This window comes from Schistocerca cancellata, chromosome 5 (assembly GCF_023864275.1).
Source record: "Schistocerca cancellata isolate TAMUIC-IGC-003103 chromosome 5, iqSchCanc2.1, whole genome shotgun sequence".
Taxonomy (NCBI): Eukaryota; Metazoa; Arthropoda; class Insecta; order Orthoptera; family Acrididae; genus Schistocerca; species Schistocerca cancellata.
The window spans coordinates 783785547-783811084 of record NC_064630.1 but is presented as its reverse complement, the minus strand read 5'-3'; the positions used below and the strand labels follow the sequence as shown (position 1 = coordinate 783811084).

Below are 25538 nucleotides of genomic sequence, written 5' to 3'. Positions count from 1 at the left end.
ACTGAAGCCTTTGTGATGTGTTGTTGCAGATGGGTGTTGAAAATTAGGTTTACTTATAAGATAAGAAATGAGACAAGGTTTTCTATAGAATCACTGAGGAGCAAAATATAATAAACATTGAAAAGAAGGGACAGGTTGACAGTACTTGGAGGAGGTGTAGAGAATAAAAACTGTAGGGGAAGAGGGAGATTGGAATGTACCCAACGAATAACTGTGGATGTTTGGTGAGATTGATAACCTGAGATGAAGAGATTGGCTCAGGAGAGGAATTTATGGCAGGCTACATCAAACCAATCAGAAGACAGATGAGGGGGGAAAGATTTCCTTTTTTTACATAAATGGTCTGACAGACAGGGTTAGCAGCAATCTGTGGCTGTTTGCTGATGATGCTGTGATGCATAGGAAGGTGTCGTTGTTGAGTGATTGCAGAAGAATACAACATGACTTAGACAAAATTTCTACTTGGTGTGATGAATGACAGCTTGCTCTAAATGTAGAAAAAATGAGTTAGTGCACACGAATAGGAGAAATAATCCCATAATTTTTGATTGCAGCATTAGTAGTGTGCTGCTTGACACAGTCATGATGATTAATATCTAGGCATAATGTTGCAAAGCAATATGAAATGGAATGAGTATGTAAGGACAATAGAAGGGAAGATTGGATTCAATTTATTGTGAGAATTTGAGAGAAGTGTAGCTCGTCTATACAGGAGACCACCTATAGAACACTAGTGTGACCCATTCTTGGGTACTCTCAAGTTTTTGGGCCCCCACCAGGTCATATTAAAGAAAGACATTGAAGCAGTTCAGAGATGGGCAGCTAGATTTGTTATCTGTAGGTATGATCAACATGTGAGTGTTACGGAGATGCTTTGTGAACTCAAATGGTAATTCCTGGACAGAATACAATGTTCTTTTTGCAAAAAACTACTGAGAAAATTTTCAGAACTGTCATTTCAAGCTGACTGCAGAATAATGCTGATTCTTCCTCCAAGAGTTCTGGTGATATGTGTATGCCATGATCAATTATAATGAAGCTTCTAACACATTGTTATTGCACATCTGAAAACAACAAATGCTCCCTCAAATACGGGTGGCTTTAATTGTACATGAGGGGCAGTCATTGCACAAATTGCTCTAGGTGGCCAACAGACTGCACACTATTCTCAACTTGCCACCCACAGTGGTCATGACATCAACCACTGCATCAGTTGAGAGTGGCTGGACCCACCCAATCTGCCCGATCACTCAATGCCTCACTGCACCACTGCTATGCCCCGACACTCAATGAATGTCTCCGATGAACTCCGAAACATCTGCACTGTGATCGGGAAGATGACAACACTCTCCCACACATAGTTTTGGCTCTACAATGTCCAAATTAGAGACAACCCCAACAGGTATTTTTTGGTTTCATAAACATTTGGATTTAAAGCTACGAAGAGCATGAAATTGTGTTCCCAACCGAGTCACAACCACGATCTGTAGCAGGAATGACAGAACACTATGCAGCACCACCTACCAGAGGTTCATCTCCACACAAAGGAGTACAGGTTACAAAACACTGATCAATGTGTTGTTCATAGCAGCACAACATCAAGGCCACCAATCCAGTCACTGCTACCTGCAGTATACACTACTTTGTCGTGGTGGTTACACATTCCTGACAAAACATTAGGCTTTGTCTTCTTAGTCGACATGGGCTCAGACATGAGCACCATTCCAGCCTCATACACATTGGATATCAAGACTGATAAATCCTTACTGTCAATGGCCATGAATGATTCTGCTATCCTCACATGTGGATGCAAAATTACGACAATCAATATTGGTCCTGCATCAATTCAAGTAAACATTTGTGGTTGCTGACATAACACAACCTATGTTAGGCACCAATTCTCTTGCATATTTTTCATTGACAGTGGACTTTAAGATGCAGTACTGGCCACCATCTGGTTGTCTGTACTTACAAGTACACACACTCCAATTATTCCGCTGCTTTTTCTACAGCTGCCATCATGGCACAAGGGTGCTGCCACAATTACACCACTGCCAATGAGATGCAAGCATGCCTTCTTCAAAGCTACTGCAGCAGATGCATTTAAGTTTGAACATTCATGCACTGACCCCCTTTTGTGGGTTTGCCAGTTGAATAACATTTACAGACTTTCATAGTGGCCAGGGTTCAACATCTACTGAATAGACATTGCACTGAAAGTGATGGATTTATAAATCTTTTGTATCTGTATATATTTCTACATTCCAATCTACTGTTAGCAACTGGCACTACAACTTTAGCAACAAAGTTATGTATTATTTTTACTATTTGATATTAGCTGTAGAATAAATTAATATTTGAATTCTCTGTTCATGAATAGCCTCTGTTTCTCACTCCTATATCCACTGTAGAACCACACAACATGCAATTAAGACATAATGAAAGAAATCCCAATTAACACATGCAATTAATGGTTGCACTATGTCCGGATACCAGTCACTCTGCAACAAATATGGCAATTGGAGTCAACAACATTAATGCATCCAGTGATGGTAATGAGCATGCACGGGTGGAAAACACCCATGACAGCTTGATTTCAAACCAATGTGACACCTAGGACAAGTATTATATAGTAAAGTGCAACACAGATCTGTTGCGGGCAGAGAACACTGTGTTACGTCATAAACTGCTGTCCACAGCAAGCAAATTACAAGCAGCCCAGAAAATGATGGACAAGCTGAAGGGCATTACAAAGTGTGTACAGAACAGTGACACAGAAAGTGATGCAACAGAGCAGTGTTAAGCACAACATGGCACATCATACGTGTATCACACTGGGCCCCCCATGTTTTGCTTTGTGCCCACATGATCACACTGGAGCACCTACTGGAGCTTAAATCTGTATTTGAGGAGAGGCTTCAGGATAGAGCTATCCATGATCTGACAGTCTTTGGTTATCACCACTCCACGTAGTATGCAAGAAGGATGGATTGTAGCATCCTTGCAGTGATTACTGAGTGACGAATACTAGAACAATACCTGATAGGTGTCCCATACCTAATCCATAGGATTTTATAAGCACTGTGGCAGGAACAATTCTTTTTAGCATTTTGGACTGCTGCAAGGCCAACACTCAGATCTCTGTGGTACCAGGTGATATATCCAAGATGGCTGTGATTACTCCCTTTGGCTGTTCAAATTTTTCTTTATGCCAATTTGACTTAAAAACAATGTCTTAGCTTCTTTGCAGCAGTTTGTGGATAAAGTTTTGGAGGGGCCTCCCTTTTGTTTTGCATGTCTAGATGATCAGCTAGTATTTTCACAAAATGCTCAGTTGTATGAGCAGCATGTTAATGAAGCACAGTGGAGGTTACACAACTACTGAATCAAACAGAATGAGTAAGAGTGTGGGGTTACTAAATCAGTGACTTTTCTGTGCAACAACATATCAGCATGTCGCACCTCCATTCGGACACCCCTCAATTATACTCTGATTGGCAAAAACACCAAGGGAAAGTGGAAGTCAGAAATGGACGATACATTCAAGGATCTACAGAAAAGCCTTGCTGAGGTGGTGCTGCTTGCTCATTGTATACCACTATGTTGGCTATAGTAATAGGTCCAGCCAAAGTGCTGTTGGTGTGACTCTACATCAAGAAGTAAATAACCATTGGCAGTCATTAAGTTTCTTTTCTGAACAGCTGCAGCAGGGACAAACACACTGTAGTGCATATAACAGAGAATTACTCAGGACAGTGAGAAGCACTTCCACCCTCTAATAGACCAGTGAAACCAAGTTAATTTTGGATGTTTTTACCAGCCACCTGATTCTGCTGCGACAGTTCTAGAGCCCTAACAAAGATAGACTGTGATGTCTATGAATTCATTACAAGGGGTACAGACAGACAGTCTTGTGACATGCTTTTGAACAAGTTTTCTACAAACTGTCTTGAGCACCTAGTTTGGAATATCTTAGACCTTGCAGCTACAAATGGGCCAGACCTTATTGACAATGCCAGTATAGAAACAGAGATAAATGATCATGATGTAATTATAGCAAATATGATTATGAAAGGTAAGAAATCAGTTAACAAGGCTAGGAGAGCATTTCTGCCAGAAATATCAGACAAGCAGTTGTTAGCATCTCACTTAGACAATGAACTGACATCACCTAGTTCCAGTAAGATGGCCATAGGAGAATTATCGGCAATGTTCAAGCAGATTGTAAATCGTCATCTGAAGAATTATGTGCCCAGTAAGTCAATAAAGGATGGAAAAGACCCGTCTTTGTTTAATAAGGAGATTCAGAAAATGCTGAGGAAGCAGAGGCTATTTCACTCTCAGTTCACACAAATGATGACAAGTAAAGGTTAACAGAGATCCATGTGTCTGTGAAAAAATCTAAGCATGTAGCATACAACTACTAACACTATCATACGTCAGCAAAAGATCTGGCAGAGAACCCAAGAAAATTCTGGTTGTATGTAAAATCACTAAGTGGGTTCAGGGTTTCCATCCAGTCACTTTTCAACCAGTCTGGTGTGGCAGTTGAAGTTAGCAAAATGAAAGCCAAAGTTTTAAATTTCATGTCCAAGAAATTGTTCAGCAGAAAAATCATACAAACATACCATTGTTTGACCATCAAACACACTCCCATATGGATGACATAGTAATGAGCATCCCTGGCATAGAGAAACAACTGAAGCAGTTGAAAACAAATAAGTCACGAGGGCTGGATGGAATCCCAATTTGGGTTTTCAGGAAGTACTCTATGGTACTGGCCTCTTACCTAGCTTGCATTTATCATTAATCTCTCACCCAACACAAAGTCTCAAGCAAATGGAAAAAAGTGCAGGTGACTCCTGTGTATAAGAATGGCAAAAGAATAGACCTGCAAAATTACAGACCAATATCCCTAACAATGGTTTGCTGCAGAATGCTTGAACATATTCCCAGTTCATATATAATAAATTTTCTTGAGACTGAGAAACTTATATCCTTGAATTAGCATGGTTTTAGAAAGCACTGCTTGTGTCAAACTCAGCTTGCACTTTTCTCACAAGATATACTGCTAACTATGGTTGATGGGCAGCAGGCAGATTCCATATTTCTAAATTCCCAGGAAGCACAGTGCCCCAATGCAGGCTGTTAAAGAAGGTACGAACATATGGAATAGGTTCACAGATATACGAATGGCTCAAGGACTCTTTAAGTTATAGAACTCAGTATGTTGTTCTCGATAGTGAGTGTTCATCAGAGACAAGGGTATCATCAGGAGTGGCTCACTGAAAAGTGACAGGACTTCTATTATTCTCTATATACATAAATGATTTGGCATACAGTGTGGGCACCAACCTGTGGTTGTTTGTTGATGATGCTGTGGTGTAGGGTAATGTGTCAAAGTCAAGTGACTATAGGAGTATACAAGATGACTTAGGCAAAATTTCTCATTGATGTGATGAATGGCAGCTAGTTCTAAATGTAGAAAAATGTTAGTTAATGTGGATGAGTAGGAAATCCAAACCTGTAATTTTCAGATACAGCATTAGTAGTGTCCCGCTTGACACAGTCACATCATTTAAATATCTGAATAAAGAGTTGCAAAGCAATATGAAATGGAATGAACATGTGAGGTTTGAGGTAGGAAAGGTAAATGATCAACTTTGGTTTATTGGGAGAATTCTAGGAAAGTTTGGTCCATCTGTGAAGGATACCAGACACAGAATGCTAGAGCGACATATTTTTGAGTAATCCTTAGGTGTTTGGGATACATACCAAGTCAGATTTAAGGAAGACATCAAAGTAATTCAGAGGCAGGCTGCTAGATTTGTTATTGGTATATTCAAACAACATGCAGCTGCCCGCATCTCGTGGTCGTGCGGTAGCGTTCTTGCTTCCCACGCCCGAGTTCCCGGGTTCGATTCCCGGCGGGGTCAGGGATTTTCTCTGCCTCGTGATGGCTGGGTGTTGTGTGCTGTCCTTAGGTTAGTTAGGTTTAAGTAGTTCTAAGTTCTAGGGGACTTATGACCACAGCAGTTGAGTCCCATAGTGCTCAGAGCCATTTGAACCATTTTTTGAGCCAACATGCAGCTTTGTGACAAGTTAGGCCATGACTTCCTGTACTTGTGCCGTACAGTTGAGAAATGTAGGTGTCCACTAAATAGGTCATGTGTGCACTACATGTTAGAGGCTGCTACTCAGGTAGCTAACTCTGTGTGGTGTGCACACAAGGGTTTTTTAGATTAGGCAACCCTCCACCCAATCCAGATAACGATAGCTGTAGGAAACACAGAAGCATCAGTGTAAGATTAAGAAATGCCTCCCACAGATGATACTTTTAAAATTCTAATGGTAAACTGCCAAACCATCTGCAAAAAAGTACCAGAGTTTGAAGCGCCCATGCAAAGCAGTGAAACTCACACAATACTAAGTACAGAAAACTGCTTGAAACCCGAAATTGATAGCAGTGAGTTTTTTGGCAAAAATTCAAGTGTATATCGAAAGGATGGAGGTGGTGTTTTTGTTGCAGTAGACAAGAAACTCAAACCATCTGAGGTAGAAATTGAAGCTGCATGTGAGATTGTTTAGGCAAGACTCAGTATCAGCAGTGGGCATAAAATGCTAATTGGATCCTCAGTTCCCTTGTAAGTTCACCAGTCATACTGTAATTATCAGTGGAGACTTTAACTATCCAACAATTAAAAGGAAAAGTTACAGTTTTCTTAGTGGTGGTTTTGATCAGACACCCTGTGAAACTTTGCTAAATGCTTTCCTTGAAAATTACCTATAACAAGTAGTTAGGATCCCACTCGTAATGGAAATATATTAGATCTAATGGCAGCAAATGCACCTGACCTCTTTGAGGATGTCCACATAAAAACTGGTATCAGTAACCATGATGCAGTTATGGCAGAAATTATTACCAAAGTACAAAGGACAACTAAAACAAGCATAAAGATGTGATTCATCAATTTCTCCAGGCGTATTTCATGACAAAATAAATCTTGGGTGAACAGCCTGGTGTGAGCGAACAAAGAACACAATATTTCAGCAGTCTACTGCCAAGGGATGGCAGGCATGAGGTATATATCAGATTCCCCCTCCCCTTCCTATGAATGCTCCCTCCGCCGTCCGTGCTGTGGGCACTCTCTTGGCCGTCCGTGCTGGCATTCGATGCCCAGTTTGTGACCCAGCATCTGGGTATTCCCTCGTAGGTCCACACCCAGGGAGATTTGCCAGCAGCATTTTGGAGGTTCCTCCCCCTGCCCTCAAAGTCAGTACATTCTGAGATATTTATGTCTTCTCCGTAATCCGGGTAATGGCTGGTTCCCAAGCTTGGGTAAGGGAATAGTCGCTGTCAAGATTCAGTTCAGGTTTGCTTAATCTGATCTCTATAGCTTCTCTGATGACAAGTCTCAATATTTTAAAGTCTGTGTTAGGACCTTGGTCTTGTCATAATCCATGCCGTGAAGTTCTGACACACAATGCTCAGCGATTGCAGACTTATTAGGCTGTTGCAATCTCGTGTGCCATTTGTATTCATAGCATCAGTCTTCAATGGTGCAAATTGTCTGACCTGTGTATTTCTTAATGCATTGACATGGTATTTTGTAAACCCCTGATTTACATAAACCAAGGTCACCCTTAACACTGCCAAGAAGTGCTCTGGTTTTAGTTGGAGGGCAGAAGATGGTTTTTACTTGATATTTGTATAAAATGCATCCAATTTTTTTCCAATAAGGCCCCACAGAATGGTATTAATGCCATGGATGTGTTCTCCTCAGGTTCTTCATTAGTTTCTGCCAGTTGTGTTGCAAGTGTCGGACATAGAGCGTCCTGGATTTGCCTTTCCTTATAACTGTCCTTCAGAAATATGGACTTCAGATGGGCCAATTATTGTTGGAGACTGTCCTTAGAGAGGGCACTAGCTCTGTGTGCAAGAGTTTTTAGCACGCCGTTCTTCTGAGCAGGGTGGTGGCAACTATCCTCATGTAGGTATAAGTCAGTGTGTGTTTTCTTTCTATACACTCTGTGCCCCAACCTGCCGTCATCTCGTCTTTTGACGAGAACATCCAAGAAGGGGAGCATCTCATTCAATTCTACCTCCATGGTGAACTTGATATTCTCGTGTCTTGAGCTGAGATGTGCTAGAAATTCCATCAGCTTGTCTCTTCCATGTGGCCAAAAAACAAACAAGTCGTCCACGTATCGAAAGAAACAGGTAGGTAGGTTTTAGATGGGCTCACTCCAAGGCTTCTTCCTCACGAGATGTTCCATGTACATGTTAGCAGTGACGGGAGAGAGAGGACTCCCTTCCTTCATTCTGCTCGTAGCAGTCACCATCAAATAGAAAATATGTTACATTACAACAGGTCTGAACAGATCAGTGGCTTTCTCATCAAATTCGAATCACTCTTTAGATTTCTTGGGACACATCAACCACCTCACAATTAAGGAATCTGACTTACTTGTGAGCTTCAACGTGGTTTCCCTGTTTACTAGGTTTCCATTACCTGTATCTCTGGAACTCATCGGCTGGAAATTTGACGAGAAAACCACGAATCTGTTCAGACATGTTCTAACATCAACATATTTTCTATTGGACGGTGACTACTACGAGCAGACCCAAGGGGTTGCTGTGGGGAGTCCTCTCTCTCCCATCATCGCTAACATGTACATGGAACATTTCGAGGAAGAAGCCTTGGAGTCTAAAACCTACCTGTTTCTTCAGATACGTGGATGACATGTTTGTTATTTGGCCACATGGAAGAGACAAGCTGATGGAATTTCTTGCACATCTCAACTCAAGACATGAGAATAACAATTCGCTGTGGAGGTAGAATCGGATGGGATGCTCCCCTTCTTGGATATTCTCATCAACAGATGAGATGATGGCAGGCTGGGGCACAACATGTATAGAAAGAAAACTCACACCGACTTATACCTACATGAGGATAGTTGCCACCACCCTGCTCAGAAGAATGGTGTGCTAAAAACTCTTGTCCACAGAGCTCGCACCCTCCTGACGAGGACAGTCTCCAACAATAATTGGCCCATCTGAAGTCCTTGTTTCTGAGAAATTGTTATAAGGAAAGGCAAATCCGGGATGCCCTATGTCCGACACTAGTAACACGATTGGTGGAAACTGAAGAAGAACCTGAGGAAAACACAGCCATGGCATTCATTCCCGTCTGTGGGACCTTACTGGGAAAAATTGGAAGCATTTTACACAAATATTAAGTAAAAACCATCTTCTGCCCTCCAACTAAAATCAGAGCACTTCTTGGCAATGTTAAGGATGACCTTGGTTTACATAAATCAGGGGTTTACAAAATACTATGCCAATGCAGTAAGGAATACATAGGTCAGACAATTTGCACCATTGAAGACTTATGCCATGAAAACCAATGGCACACGAGATTGCAACAGCCTAATAAGTCTGCAATTGCTGACCATTGCATGTCAGAGCTTCACGGCATGGATTATGACAAGATCAAGGTCCTAACACAGACTTCAAAATATTGGGACTGTATCATCAAAGAAGCTATAGAGATCAGAGTAAGAAAACCCGAACTGCATCGTGACAGTGGCTATTCCCTTAACCAAGCTTGGGAACCAACCATTACTCAGATTAAGGAGAAGATAGAAATATCCCAGAATGTACTGACTTCGAGGGCAGGGGGAGAAACCTCCAAAATGCCACTGGTAAACCTCCCTGGGCGTTGACCTACAAGGGAACACCAAGACACTGCGCCACAAGTTGGGCGTCTAACCCCAGCGTGGACAGCCAAGAGAGCACGCGTGTCGTGAATGATGGAGGGAGCGCACGAGGAGGGGGAGAGGGAATCTGATATATACCTCACACCTGCTGTTCCTTGGCAGTAGATCAGCACACCTGATGATGGCAACAAGGTTGATTGTCGAAATATTCTGTCACACCAGGCTGTTCACCCAAGATTTATTTCATCACAAAATACGCCTGGAGAAATGGAAGAATCTCATCACGTACCTTAATGGGGAGGAGATGCATCACAGTATGAAAAGATTCGATAAGCTGCGTCAATGAAGAAGTCAGCTACTGAGCTTGTCTCCTTTCCTTATGAGGGGCCGAGAAGAATGGGTGGTACCAAATTTTGCTAAGGTAACATGGACTCAGCAGGAGCCTGAAAAATCAAGAAACGTGTCAGCCTCGCTTTGGTATGAGTGAGAGTGTTCGTTACACTAGGTGGTGTCTGGACACCACCAATAAAGAACTCCTCCAGCTACATCTAGAGCTCGCCAACTGCCTCAACTCCTGCACCTGGGATTAGGTTGATGGTGTCACATGGGCCACAGCACACTGTGCCCAAATAAAGTCCACCGAACGACAGACATCCAAGTTCAAACGTATATCAGATAAATGGCCCTCTGAAAGTAGGGGGAACACCATTATCAATCTCATGAACATAAAACTGGATAATGACCCAATCTCAATTCTCAAGAAAGGATTGAACTTTGCCCCAATACCTAAAGATGCCTCTGTTGTGGACATTATTAGCGCAGTTGAACAGACAGCAGCTCATCTCCCACCTGAGGCAGTGGAAGAGGTGTGTCGCGAAACCTGCAGGGCCATAACTAGTACTAGACCTATGAAACCAAATATTTCCAAAAAAGAGAGGGTGGCCATCCGGAAGCTAAGAGAAGATCCAGACATAGTGGTCTTACTGGCAGATAAGTGTAATGCTACGATAACCTTGTCCCACCAGGATTACACCATGAAGATGCGGGACCTGCTACATGACACTTCATACCACAAGATTGACACCAATCCTACCAAGAGAGACCAAAGGAAAACTTTGGCGCTGCTCAAAGATTCTGGCTTCTCTGAAGAGGTCACAAAGAAGTTACAACCCAGTGCTTCTATTCCTCCAAGGCTGTACAGCTTACCGAAAGTGCACAAGGAGCACGTCCCATTATGTCCTATCATCAGCAATATTGGTGCCCCGACGTATCCTCTCACCAGGTACCTCAAGGAACTGCTCAGCGCTCATGTGGGGACATGCCCATGCCATATCTGTAACTCTTCAGATTTATTGGGACACATCAAACACCTTACAATTAAGGAATCTGACATACTTGTGAGCTTCGACATGGTTTCCCTGTTTAATAGGGTTCAGTTACCTGAATCTCTGGAACTCACCAGCTGGAAATTTGATGAGAAAACCGCCAACCTGTTCAGACATGTTCTAACGTCAACATATTTCCTTTTTGACGGTGACTACTACGAGCAGACCCAAGGTGTTGCTATGGGGAGTCCTCTCTCTACCGTCATCTCTAACATGTACATGACACATTTCGAGGAAGAAGCCTTGGAGTCAGTGCATCTAAAACCTAGCTGTATCTTCAGATACATGGATGACACATTTGTTATTTGGCCACATGGAAGAGACAAGCTGATGGAATTTCTTGCACATCTCAACTCAAGACACAAGAATAACAAGTTTGCCATGGAGGTAGAATCGGATGGGATGCTCTCCTTCTTAGATGTTCTCATCAACAGACAAGATGACGGCAGGCTGGGGCACAGCATGTATAGAAAGAAAACTCACATCAACTTATACCTACACACAGGTAGCTGCCACCACCCTGCTCAGAAGAATGGTGTGCTAAAAACTCTTGTACACAAAGCTCGCAGCCTCTCTGATGAGGACAGTCTCCAACAAGAATTGGCCAATCTGAAGCTGTGTTTCTGAGGAACGGTTATAAGGAAAGGCAAATCCAGAATGCTCTACATTGAACACTTGCAACACAACTGGCAGAAACTAACGAAGAACCTGAGGAAAACATAGCCATGGCATTCATTCCATTCTGTGGGGTCGTATCAGGAAAAATTGCATGTGTTTTATGCAAATATCAAGTAAAAACTGTCTTCTGCCCTCCAACTAAAACCAGAGCACTTCTTGGCAGTGTTAAGGACAACCTTGGTTTACATAAATCAGGGGTTTACAAAATACTGTGCCAATGCAGTAAGCAATACATAGGTCAGACAATTCTCACCATTGAAGACCGATGTCATGAAAACCAATGGCACACCAGATTGCAACAGCCTAATAAGTCTGCAATCGCTGACCATTGCATGTCAGAACTTCACGGCATGGATTATGAAAAGACCAAGGTTCTAACACAGACTTCGAAATATTGGGATTCTATCATCAAAGAATCTATAGAGATCAGAGTAAGAAAACCTGAACTGAATCTTGACAGTGGCTATTCCCTTAACCAAGCTTGGGAACCAGCCATTACCCAGATTAAGGAGAAGATGGAAATATCCCAGAATGCACTGACTTCGAGGGCTGGGGGAGGAACCTCTGAAACAACACCGGCAAACTTCCCTGTGTGCAGACCTACGAGGGAACACCCAGATGCTGGGCCACAAGCCAGGCGTTGAACCCCGGCGCAGACGGCCGAGAGAGTGCCCACAGCACAGATGGTGGAGGGAGTGCCTGAGGGAAGGGGAGGGGTAATCTGGGAGGGGGAATCTGATATATACCTCATGCCTGCCATCCCTTGGCAGTAGATCAGCACACCTGATGATGGCAACAAGGTCGACTGCCAAAATATTGTGTCCTTTGTACACTCACACCAGGCTGTTCATCGAGATTTATTTTGTCAAGCATAAAGATATGTATTTTCAGTAAACTACGTAAAAAATCAGTAATGTCATATGTCAATGAGGAACATGAAACTTTCAGCATAGGACAGGAGCACTTAGAGGAACTCTGGCTCAAATTTGAAAGAATAGATGTGTACCCAGAAGAACAGTTCATAATGGAAGGAAACTTCTATGGTATATAGTCACTGTACAGAAACTTCTAAAGAAACAGAGATTACTGCATAACAGGTGTAAAACAGGGTACTGAATAACAGGTATAAAACCAAGTGTGGGGCTATGAATACAGAGATGCTGAATGAAACGCATTTGGCTGTCAAGAGAGAAATGCATGATGCCTTCAATGACTTATATTAAAAAAACCAGAAACCCACCTCAATTGCAAAAAAAGCACCTAGTGTTAACCTAGGTTTCGGCATACATAACTACACCTTCTTCAGAACAATAAAACCCACAAGTGCCCAAGAAGACCTTTGTCAATGATTAAAAGAACACCATGGCTATACATTTATAAACGAAAAAAAGGAAAACACAAACAGTACATATGTACAAAGTCTAAACCGTTACTTAACTTAATGGTGTAACTTCCACCTCACACTGGCCTATGTTCGATGGGCCATGACCCGCCATAAACTGCAGTTTATCATTAATCATTGACAAAGGTCTTCTTAGGCACTTGTGGCTTTTATTGTTCTGAAGAAGGTGTAGTTATCTACGCCGAAACCTAGGTTAACACTAGTTGCTTTTTTCGCAATCGAGGCGGGTTTCTGGATTTTTAATATATTAACCAACGATTGCTGACGCGCTGTGATGTTGAAGGTCCTTCAATGACTACTGTAGCACATTATCGTCAAGTGATCTTTCACAGAAATCAAAGAAATTATGGTCATATGTAAAAGCTGTTCGTGGCACCAAAGTTAGTGTCCAGTCCCTAGTGAAAGAGACAGGAACTGAAATTGAGGATAGCAAAGCAAAAGCTGAAATGCGTAACTCCATTTTCAAATATTCGTTTACAAAGGAAAACCCGGGAGAACTGCCCATATTTAATCCTGATACTACTGCAAAGATGAATGAAGTAAGTATTAGTGTCAGTGGTGTTGAGAAACAGCTGAAAGTGTTAAAACTGAACAAAGCTCCAGAGCCCAATGAAATCACTGTCAGATTCTGTACTGAATGTGTGGCTGAGTTAGTCCCTCTTCTAACTATAGTCTATCATAGATCCCTCACACAAAAAACTGTACCAAGTTCTTGGGAAAAGGCACAGGTCACACCTATCTACAAGAGTAGCAGAAATATTCCACAAAACCACCGTCCAGTATCCTTGACATCAATTTGTTGTAGAATCTTAGAACATATCCTGAGCTCATCTTGAACAGAATGACCTACTCCATGCCATTTTGAAAACATCAATCATGTGAAACCCAATTCACACTTTTCTCACAAGATGTACTGAAAGCTTTGGATCAAGGCAACATGGTAGATGCAGTATTTCTTGATTTCCAAAATGCACTTGACTCAGTACCACACCTATGTTTATTGTCAAAAGTATGATCATATGGGGTGTCAAGTGAAATCTGTGATTGGACTGAGGGCTTTTTGATAGGGAGGACACAGCATGTTATCCTGGATGGAGAGTCATTGTCAGATTTAGAAGTAACTTCATGTGTGTCACAGGGAATTGGGCTGAGACCCTTGCTGTTCATATTGTATATTAACGATCTTGCAGGCAATATTAATAGTAAAATCAGGGTTTTTGCATATGATATTGTTATCTGTAATGAAGTACCATCTGAAAGAAGTTTCATAAATATTCAGACAGCTCTTGATAAGACTTCAATGTTCATAAATGAAAAATTTTGAACCTCACAAAACGAAAAAAATGTAGTATCCTAAGACTATAATATTAATGAGTCACAGTTGGAATTGGCCAACTTATACAAACACCTGGGTGTAACACTTTATAGGGCTATGAAATAGTGTGATCACATTGGTTCAGTCATGGGTAAAGCAGGTGGTAGACTTGGTTTATTAGTAGAATACCGGGGAAGTGTGATCAGCCTATAAAGGAGATTGCTTACAAATAATTCATGTGACCGGTTATAAAATATTGCTCAAGTGTGAGGACCCATACCAGATAGGACTAACAGGGGATACTGAATGTATACAGAGAAGGGCAGCATGAATGGTCATAGGTTTGTTCAATCCATGGGAGAGTTTCAAGATACTGAAGGAACTGAACTGAAAGACTGTTGAAGATAGATGTAATCTATCCCAAGAAAGTCTATCGACAAAGTTTCAAGAACCAGCTTTAAATGATTAATTTAGGCATATACTAGAACCCCCTACATATCGCTTACATAAGGATTGTGAGGATAAAAATCAGAATAATTAATGTACACACAAAGGCATTCAAATAATCATTCTTCCTGCATCCATATGTGAAAGGAATAGGAAGAAACCCTAATAACTGGTACAATGGGACGTACCCTCTGTCATGCACCTCACGGTGGTTTGCAGAGTACAGATGTAGATGTAGATGAAGAAGTGTTATGGAGATGCTCCAGGAACTCAAAATGGAATCCCTGGAGGAAAATGACATTCTTTTTGAGGAACACTACTAAGAAAATGTAGTGAACCAGCATCTGAAGCTGACTGAAGAATGATTACACTGGTTCCAACATACATTGTGTGTAAGTACCATGAAGATAAGATACAAGAAATCAGGGCTTTATATGGAGGCATACAGACAGTCATTTTTCCCTCATTCTACTAGTGGGTGGAATAGAAAAGGAAATGAATAGTAGTAGTATGGGGCAGCCTCCACCACGCTCCATAAAGTGGACTGTGGAGTATCAGTATAGACATAGATGTAGACAATCTATATTAATCACAGACCAGAATGTGAGTGACTTGTGTCCACCACGTCAGTCCAGGTACATTGAAACATCATCCAGATGAGCACACACTTCATGATATTTAAGTCATGGATAATCTGCTCACCAACTACTTTTCTCGAAATGTAGCTTGGTAGATGTTTTGGACTACACTGATCTTACAAATGCTCAAATGGCAGATCACTGACTACAACTATTATTGCACAATCCCTCCAGGATTGGACCTACAGCAGGTGGGTGTTCCAAGTGACAGAGCAAAAATATAGTGTGACACCTCACAATGCAGACTAAGAGCCTACATCTCACAACCATTACAAAAGACAGCTTCGACACTGTACATAATTTGGCACACTAAAGAGACCAATGCTACAGTAAAATTAATTAATGTCCATTTTGTGTGACGATCAATAAAGAAATACACATCAGCCTGGTCATGTGTGTACCTCCAGTACCAATGTTGCAAAATGGAAAGCCAAGTACAAGCAGAAGCTGGTCAGTTTCATAATTTGCTGGTGAGGTTTGGCTGCAGTCCCCTAGCTGGGCCGCTGTCACCCTCTAAACGTTATGGAAGTCTATTTACGGTAGTATAAAGGTGTATGTGATGGACTGAAGCACCACCACTTGCTGACATATCCAAAATGACTGCAAAAATGTTCATCAAGAATTGGTTGGTGCATTTTGGCTGCTCCCTTCACATAATAATGGGCCAAGAATGACAAATTGAGTTGACCCTCTTTTGAAAATTGTTCAGATGTGTGGCTTTCAACACCATCATACCACATGGTACCATCCGGCCAGCAGTGGCACAGTCAAGAGATGGCATAGAATGCTGAATGCTGCTTTCATGTATCACTATGAGATGTAGACACAAACAATCCCTCTTGTCCTGTTAGGGTTATGGACAAGGTATAAAACTGGCTTTGGTACATCAGCCACAGAGATGGATCATGGGAAGGCTTTAAGTATTCCAGCAAACTTCATTACTCCAGCATCACCACCAGATAATTCACAGCTACTTGGTTGCAACAACTTAGGGAGCATGTCTCCAATATCCACTGGTCTCTAACTTCACGCCAATTTTCATACACAAAGAGTTGACTGATTGCACTCATGTAACACTATACACTGATTTAGTGCAACTTCCCCTGCAACCTCTATGAACTGGCCCTTTCCCAGTTTGGTGCAGTGTGGATAATACAATTGATTATAACAGAACAGTAAATGCAACAGCGTGCCCGTTGAGAGGTTTAAGCCCGCATGGGTCTTACGAGCCCTTCGGATGACAGCACACCTACGCCCACTGATGTGCAGTGCTCTTCCATGCCCACATTGCCAGCATCTGCCTCATGAACACTGGTTCCCACTCACCAGACATGCCTAAGTCACCTGCTGTGGCTACATGCCCTTCACGACCGGCTGTCCATACAAATACCGGTGATGTTGTGAAGTTCAAATATTCCTTCACTGCCAGCACTCTGGACTTCAGGAAGGGAGGAGGGGGAGTTGGCTGTGTGGCAGTACAATTATAGATTAATCAGGTCTGATAGGTGAAGTACTTTTTCGTATGGACAGACTACCTTTACTCCGTTCTGTTCTGTTTGGTTTTTGGAGTCCGTGATAAATAAAAGTGGTTTTTAATACGTCTAAAATTAGTATACATGTTTGAATGTACGCAACAGTGTCCCTTCAGAAGCATGCACTACTGATGGAATGCCATCAATGGTAGCTCACTACCATGGATTTATTGCTCATTTGAAGGATGGAGTGCTGAATGTTTTATGTATTCATTACACGGTGCACAGAAAACATCTTGTAGAAAAACGTCTAAGTACAAGTCTCGATTCACTGATACTTATAGTAGTCTCAATTGTAAAAAGATTTCGTCCAATTCAAAATATGTTTCAACACCTTTATCAGGACTATAATGAAGAAATTATTAGGTTATTTTTGCATACAGCAGTTCTGTGGTCATCAAAAGGTACATCTTCGGCTGGTTTTGTGGCATTATGTGATAGTGCCATACAAGTTTTTGAAAGCAATAGTGTGATCAATTTTGGTCAACAGTTAAAAACAGTAAAGAATGAGGCCTTTTATTTGGCAGATATTTTCAAAAGATTTAATAACATCAGTTTGTGGCTTCAAGGAGCTAATAAAACTATTATGGGTTACCAAAATACTGTGCCATTATTTATTGTCAAAATTGAACTGCTTTATTATAATCTACTGAAGAGAAAATTTTATCATTTTCCTGAGTTATCATCTAAAAAGATGATGAAGCCCCATAGTATATTGACAGATTCAGTAGCCACCTCAACGAACTTAAACTGGATGTGGAAAAACAATTAGAAGGTATTTAAAATTGAAGGTGCATGACTGGATGAAAAATGCTTTTACTGCAAATGCTAAAGAGACTGATACAACTTTCCAAGAAGAATTGTTATAAATTAGGTGTGGTAAATAATGTAACTATAAATTCAATTGTAGTGGATATGAAAACCTATGGCAAAATAAGAAAAATGCTTGTCTTATATTCACATATATGGAAAATGATATTAATTTATTGGTACCTTTCCCTACCTCATATCTTGTGGAGAAAGATTTAGTGGTGTTAACCATATTATGACCCAGCAAAGTAACCACCTGAACATTTCCAAAAGAACAGACCTCAGCTTGTTCATTACAAAAATTGAGTCAGATATTCAGAATTTAGTTTCACACCATCAGCCTCAGGAATTTCATTAATAATTTAAATGCTACATGTAATTTCATTGGACTTTATTCTTTTTTGTATGAAAATATAAATAAAAAGATTATATGCTTTAAATTGCTGTAACTGTGTTTCATACATTTTATAAAGTAAAGTTACTTCCATACTTTATAAATCACCATTACTGTGGAACCAGTGGGCAATAACAGAAAAATTTACTGCTAACAGAGATACAAAGTGGTCAGTAGATAGAAAAACATTGACTGGCCCTGCTACAGATAGTCATTTTTCCATTGCTCTTTTTGTGGGTGGAACAGGAAATAAAATGGCTAGTAGTGATACAAGGTACCCTTTACCCCATTCCAGATGGTGGCTTGTGGAATATGTACGCGGAGGCAGATGTAGACTGATATCAAAATTGTTTGTCAAAGAGAGCTATACCAATTTCTGCTACTTGTATCTGTGATCTGGAAAAAAATATTATCAATGCAGTATCCTGCTTCAAAATTTATAAGTGTCATGGAAACATCAAAATGTAAAGAACAACTACAGACTGAGTGCTCTACCATATAAAAGTCTGTGGTGCCTTAAGGAAATGTAGCATATTGCATCACGCGGAAACAGGTTTTTACACCACAAAAAAATTTATATAAAATGGACAAGGAAGAAGTGCAGTTATGTGCTTTATCTGTCTTTCTCTTCTTTTTAAAGAAAACATGACCATTTTGAGAAATTCATATTAAAATTGTTACTGGGAAAGTAATGCAGAATAATGAAAAAGACTTACAGTTGGTTCACAACAAACAGCTTAACTCTCAATCTTACAAGTACTCATATTATACAGTTAAACAAAAATAATGTATAGATTCCAAAATCAAATATAAATAGGCACTCTCTGGATGACACTTCAGGTGTACAAGTTCCTATGCATCTAGATGAATGACAAAAGAAGACACATACGAAACTGAAAGTTCTTAAATATTCAAAAACAAAGTAAAAGACTATATCCACAAAGCACAGAGATGCATTGCACAGGGTGCTTCCCATGGTGCCACTTGTCAGGGCTTCTTCTTGATTCACTTGTTTATGGAGCACATGTAGAATTATTGCTTAATGCCTCAGTGTGTGCTGTTATTAGCCAAATGTGTGCTGTAATTAGTCTAATCTTGCTTTCTCGGTTTCTAGGGGAGCAATACTGAGTGGAATGTGGTATATTTCTATGTTTCTCATTTAAAGCTTGCTCTTGAAACTTTGTTAGCTGGTTTTTGTGGGAAAGTTGGTAGCTATCGACAATTGTCTGCCAATTCAAGTTTTTCACCATCTTGTGACACTCTCCCATAGTTCAAACAAAGCTGTGACAGTTCATGCTACCTTTCTTTATATACTTTCATTGTCACCTGTTAGTCACATCTGCTATGTATTTCAGTGCAGTGGTGGGAGTATTAGTTTCCATCAGGGTACACAGAAATGTCTGGATGCAACATCCTGTCCTGTAGACAAAAACTGAAAATAAAGTAGCAAGTTATGTTCTTAACCAACAGAAATTAACTACCCAAGGCTTTGAAAAACTGATAAAAATGTAAAAGTTTGCTGATGACTTAAGGGCTGTACCTCAACCCTACCAAAGACAACCTATGTGATAGCTGAATATGTCTACAACTGGTAAGCAACAACCAGTGTAAGCCTTAATCTCACAGAGAATTAAATTATGAAATTTCAAAAAAATAAATATGACATGCAATAAACGAAGAACAACTGTATTTGGAAGTCATAGGAAGATTTCTGAAAGGTACAGTGGTAACAGTCATTGTTAACTTGTCTGTCTGTCAGCTCTACTCACTTTATTTGTTCTGGCAGCTGATCAATTATTGCCCACATTCTGATGTTTCTAATACTTTTCTCCTTGGTTTGCACTAACTATGAGCACATACAGATATATGCTCACATCATCTCATTTCTCAGCAAAGGAAAAATCTCATTTCCCAATTCTTGCAACATAGCACTTTTACTCAGTTGTTTAAAGTAAGATATTTTTCTAGATGTATTAACAAGTTAACATGCACTCAGTTTCATACCAGTTTATCACCAACATACAAAAATATAAATCTTGAGATAGATTTGTGAAAATTTATGTTTGTAGCAAAGCTCTGTATGCGTGTGAAACAGGGGTGAGAGTGAAATCAGATATTTAATGACTAGTAACATCTGAAATGTGATTTTATATGAGACTGTTGAAGGTCAGATAGATTGATTAAGTGAAAAATTAAGATTCCTTGATGCAAATTCATGAGAAAAATGCTTAATAAATAACACAATGAATCAAAGAGAAAGAATGGTTGAGCACATACAAGTCATTGCTGAAACCTGTAGTTGAAGAGATGATGAAAGGAAAGAATCATATGGCCAGGCTTAGATATGAGTATATTTCATATGTACCTTGTTATGTAGGGTGTAACAGTTATCCTGAAATGAAGAGGACACTTAGGAGCTCAACAAACCTAGCTTAGGCTTGATGGGACAGAAACAACACATGAACATTAATTTGTGATATATCTAAAATAAAAGCTGTAAATAAAATTTATTCAAGTAGACATTAACTAAAACTGCAGAATTTGTGATAATGGGCTCTGTTTACAGAAGCAATAATGTGCAATGCAACTGAAATACATGATCAAACTTACCTAGTTTTTTCTTGTACTGGACTGTGTAAACAGTGATTGGGCTATTTCCATCATATGGTTGTTCCCATGTCAGGTTCACGGCTCTGCTTGTGTAGTTTTGCACGTGAACATTTGCTGGTGCTTCAGGAACTTCCTGAACTATAACCCAGATATCTGACTCATCACTGCCATACTGGTTTTTTGCAAAACATGTGAATGCTGAGGTATCACTCCGAAGAACATTCTTCAGTGTTATTCTTGAGTGACTACCAAATTCTAAACTTTCTTCACTTATTTCAGCTCTTGGCTGAAGATGAGTTTCAAAAGGGGTGCCACTATGAAACCATTTTATTGAGATTGGTTTGTCACCTCTTGCGACACAGTCTATTGCTGCTGTACCACCTTTGATTGCTGTCACATTCTGGAGAGAAGAGGAAAATCTTGCAGGTACTGAAAAGTCAAGGAAGGATATACTGTAGTGCATGACCAGGAAGAAATACACATAATTTTTGAGTATTGTAAATGTAAAAGATTTATTTACTTGATTTGACCTTTTATTTCCATGATACTTTCTAAAGTATGCAGTCTATTGGATATTCCTTGTTAATAACTGAGAAGAATATATCAGTTACTTCTCATGATCTGATAGCTAATGAGGTAAATATGAATATTTTTATTCATGCTGTAGTGCATGTACTAGTAGTAGTTCTTTGAAGTCGTAAGTAACTCGGAGGCAAAATGAAATTAGCATAATATTATGAAAAGGAAAGTTGCTACTCACAATAGAGCAGAGATGGTGAGTCACAGATAGGCATAACAAAAAGACTGTCAGAAAATGAGGCCTTTGTCAAAAATAGACAACATACACACACGCTTATGCAAATACAATTAGACTCAGCAGTCACAGACTGTTGTTATGTGTGTGTGTGTGTGTGTGTTGTGTGTGTGTGTGTGTGTGTGTGTGTGTGTTGTCTATTTTCAATGAAGGCCTTGTTGGCCAAAAGCTCATTTTCAGACAGTCCTTTTGTTGCACCTATCTGTGACTCAGAATCTCTGCTATATGGTAGCAACTATCCTTTTCATAATATTGTTACATTCCATTCTGGATTTTCCATTGTTTAAATTAACATGAAAATATTTGAATTTTGCAACAAATAACTAGTCTCTACTTACTTTTATAAGATAAGTTAAGAACCATAATGCATATTCGTTCATACATGAAAATGGCTATTTTGTGTACTCACCATGTACTGTTATGTAAATAACTTTGTTCAGTGCCATTCCAATTTCATTTCTTGCCTCACATGTGTAATAACCCCTGTCCTCTGGAAGAGCATTTTGAATCCAGAGGCTACCATTATGAAGCACTCTGTAAGTAGAATAGAAGTAATATATGTAGACATTGTTGATCAATTACATTGCAAAGCAGGGAAAAATTACAGCTTACAGATGTACAAAAGTAATGAAATTCTACTTTATAGAGTCTTTTATATAGTTTCTGCTAATTTTTGTCACTGGGTAAGGAGACAGCTATGGCCCTGGAGCACTGCCTGCTTTGATCCTATTTGATGGAAAGTACATGATGACATAATGCTGTAGTCAAAACCTATGTTGATCATTCTACTATTAATGCTTCCATTGCAACATGTTACACTCTACATGTTAACATTACCGGAGCAGGAACTCCTACTATTTCTGCTGTATCATGGGGTTACGCCTACTCTGCCAGCAACATACATTACATCCAAGTTTTGCAGGCAGCTGACCTCTTAGCAGTCATGCTACTCAGGTCCACCAGACAGAAACCTTAGCACCAGCATAGGTCACCAGCCCCATGGACCTCTTTCTTATGCCTGTCACGTGACAAGAAGCAGAACCAACTGTATCCTGGTACTCAGGCCTGTTCTTAAGCTCCCTGGGAGCCCAATTCACTCTGTGAGCTTTCTGGGCCAGGCACCAAATGTACTCACATTTCATCCATCAGGAGCTCACTCAGAGCCAGTGCTATGCCCTCACCGCTGTCCATGTCAAGCTCTGCACCCCAGGATATTAGCGCGGCCTTCCCAGCAGAAGACATTGACAACATCGCCATGACTGGTTATCATACTCCATAATATTTCCTTTTGCTGACTATTGACTTCATACCAGACTTAGACTTTTGCTATACTTTCTGAACACTGACTGTAGCTCCTCCTCTTGGGTCCTTAACCAAGCATGCATTTCATTCTGACTGTGCTAGTGTGATACTCTTACTTAAAGTCCTTGCACCGCATGTTCAGAGATCCAAGATTTTGCGACAGTCTCAGTTGCAATAACCTTATTTGTATTCTTTAATTATACAAGAAGTCTTTTTGGTTTAATAAGTGTTTCACCACAAACTTACATGAAGATAGTTACCAGCCTTTAGTCATATGTTCGTTTGTTAAGAGAGCACAATTAAGTTGCTGAAATCAGTTTGTTTATTGTAGATTCAAGTCTTAAGCAGGCAATGTCAGAATATTTTTGTGTTTGTGTAAATATTCTAGACATAACCTTACTGATGTCTGTGAATTTAATGTTTCCTTCTGTTGGAGTTGATTGTTTAGGCTTAATAAACATTTTAAGTATATTCTGTCTGGGTATATTTTCCTTGTGTCATCTTCACTGGATACATTAGTTTCCGCCCATATTTGTGTCACATTTTATACCTTTGATGTAACTGGAGCTACTATACAAGCAGCATATTTAAAACATACTCTGGCAGAAAACAGCTGCAAACATGAATACATTTCATGTTCAGATCCTGCAATCTGTTTGTAGTTTTGTTTTTATCAAGACTTTTGTGAAGTGCCACAGAAAAAAAAGTAAGCAAAAAATAAGTTGCAAATGAAAATACAGAAACGTGACTATGCTGATGCAAAGTGGCTTTATGGACTCATCCATAGTGATTTTATGGACTGAAGATGTCCCTGAAATGGAGGAGAAATAATAGTGCATCACTGATTGAACTGTTTGGTAGATAAATATACATAATAAATATACATATACATAAATATACATAATAAATATACATAATAAATATATTAAAACTGAAGAAACTGCAAAAAGGTGAGAATTTAAGGAGATGGGACCTGGGTAAACTGAAAGAACCAGAGGTTGTACAGAGTTTCAGGGAGAGCATAAGGGAACAATTGACAGGAATGGGGGAAAGAAATACAGTAGAAGAAGAATGAGTAGCTTTGAGGGATGAAGTAGTGAAGGCAGCAGAGGATCAAGTAGGTAAAAAGACGAAGGCTAGTAGAAATCCTTGGGTAACAGAAGAAACATTGAATTTAATTGATGAAAGGAGAAAATATAAAAATGCAGTAAATTAAGCAGGCAAAAAGGAATACAAACGTCACAAAAATGAGATCGACAGGAAGTGCAAAATGGCTAAGCAGGGATGGCTAGAGGACAAATGTAAGGATGTAGAGGCTTATCTCACTAGGGGTAAGATAGATACTGCCTACAGGAAAATTAAAGAGACCTTTGGAGATAAGAGAACGACTTGTATGAATATCAAGAGCTCAGATGGAAACCCAGTTCTAAGCAAAGAAGGGAAAGCAGAAAGGTGGAAGGAGTATATAGAGGGTCTATACAATGGCGATGTACTTGAGGACAATATTATGGAAATGGAAGAGGATGTAGATGAAGATGAAATGGGAGATACGATACTGCGTGAAGAGTTTGACAGAGCACTGAAAGACCTGAGTTGAAACAAGGCCCCTGCAGTAGACAACATTCCATTGGCACTACTGACAGCCTCACCATCTGGTGAGCAAAATGTATGAAACAGGCGAAATACCCTCAGACTTCAAGAAGAATATAATAATTCCAATCCCAAAGAAAGCAGGTGTTGACAGATGTGAAAATTACTGAACTATCAGTTTAATAAGTCACAGCTGCAAAATACTAACATGAATTCTTTAAAGACAAATGGAAAAACTAGTAGAAGCCAACCTCAGGGAAGATCAGTTTGGATTCCTAGAAACACTGGAACACGTGAGGCAATACTGACCTTACGACTTATCTTAGAAGAAAGATTAAGGAAAGGCAAACCTACATTTCTAGCATTTATAGACTTAGAGAAAGCTTTTGACAATGTTGACTGGAATACTCTCTTTCAAATTCTAAAGGTGGCAGGGGTAAAACACAGGGAGCAAAAGGCTATTTACAATTTGTACAGAAACCAGATGGCAGTTATAAGAGTCAAGGGACATGAAAGGGAAGCAGTGGTTGGGAAGGGAGTAAGACAGGGTTGTAGCCTCTCCCCGATGTTGTTCAATCTGTATATTGAGCAAGCAGTAAAGGAAACAAAAGAAAAATTCGGAGTAGGTATTAAAATCCACGGAGAGAAAATAAAAGCTTTGAGGTTCGCCGATGACATTGTAATTCTGTCAGAGACACCAAAGGACTTGGAAGAGCAGGTGAATGGAATGGACAGTGTCTTGAAAGGAGGATATAAGATGAACATCAACAAAAGCAAAACGAGGATAATGGAATGTAGTCGAATTAAGTCGGGTGATGCTGAGGGAATTAGATTAGGAAATGAGACACTTAAAGTAGTAAAGGAGTTTTGCTATTTGGGGAGCAAAATAACTGATGATGGT

General features: G+C 40.0%; 1 protein-coding gene across 1 annotated transcript in view; it reads right to left on the bottom strand.

The window, feature by feature from the left end:
• The window catches only part of LOC126188805 (Down syndrome cell adhesion molecule-like protein Dscam2), a 168919-nt gene that overhangs the window by 58599 nt on the left and 84782 nt on the right, over nucleotides 1-25538 (bottom strand). Inside the window, exons 5-6 of the mRNA XM_049930418.1 lie at nucleotides 22155-22279; nucleotides 20932-21360 (exon numbers count right to left, since the gene is read on the bottom strand). Of these exons, the coding sequence (XP_049786375.1) occupies nucleotides 20932-21360; nucleotides 22155-22279 (554 nt within the window). The remainder of the gene's footprint in view (nucleotides 1-20931; nucleotides 21361-22154; nucleotides 22280-25538) is intronic.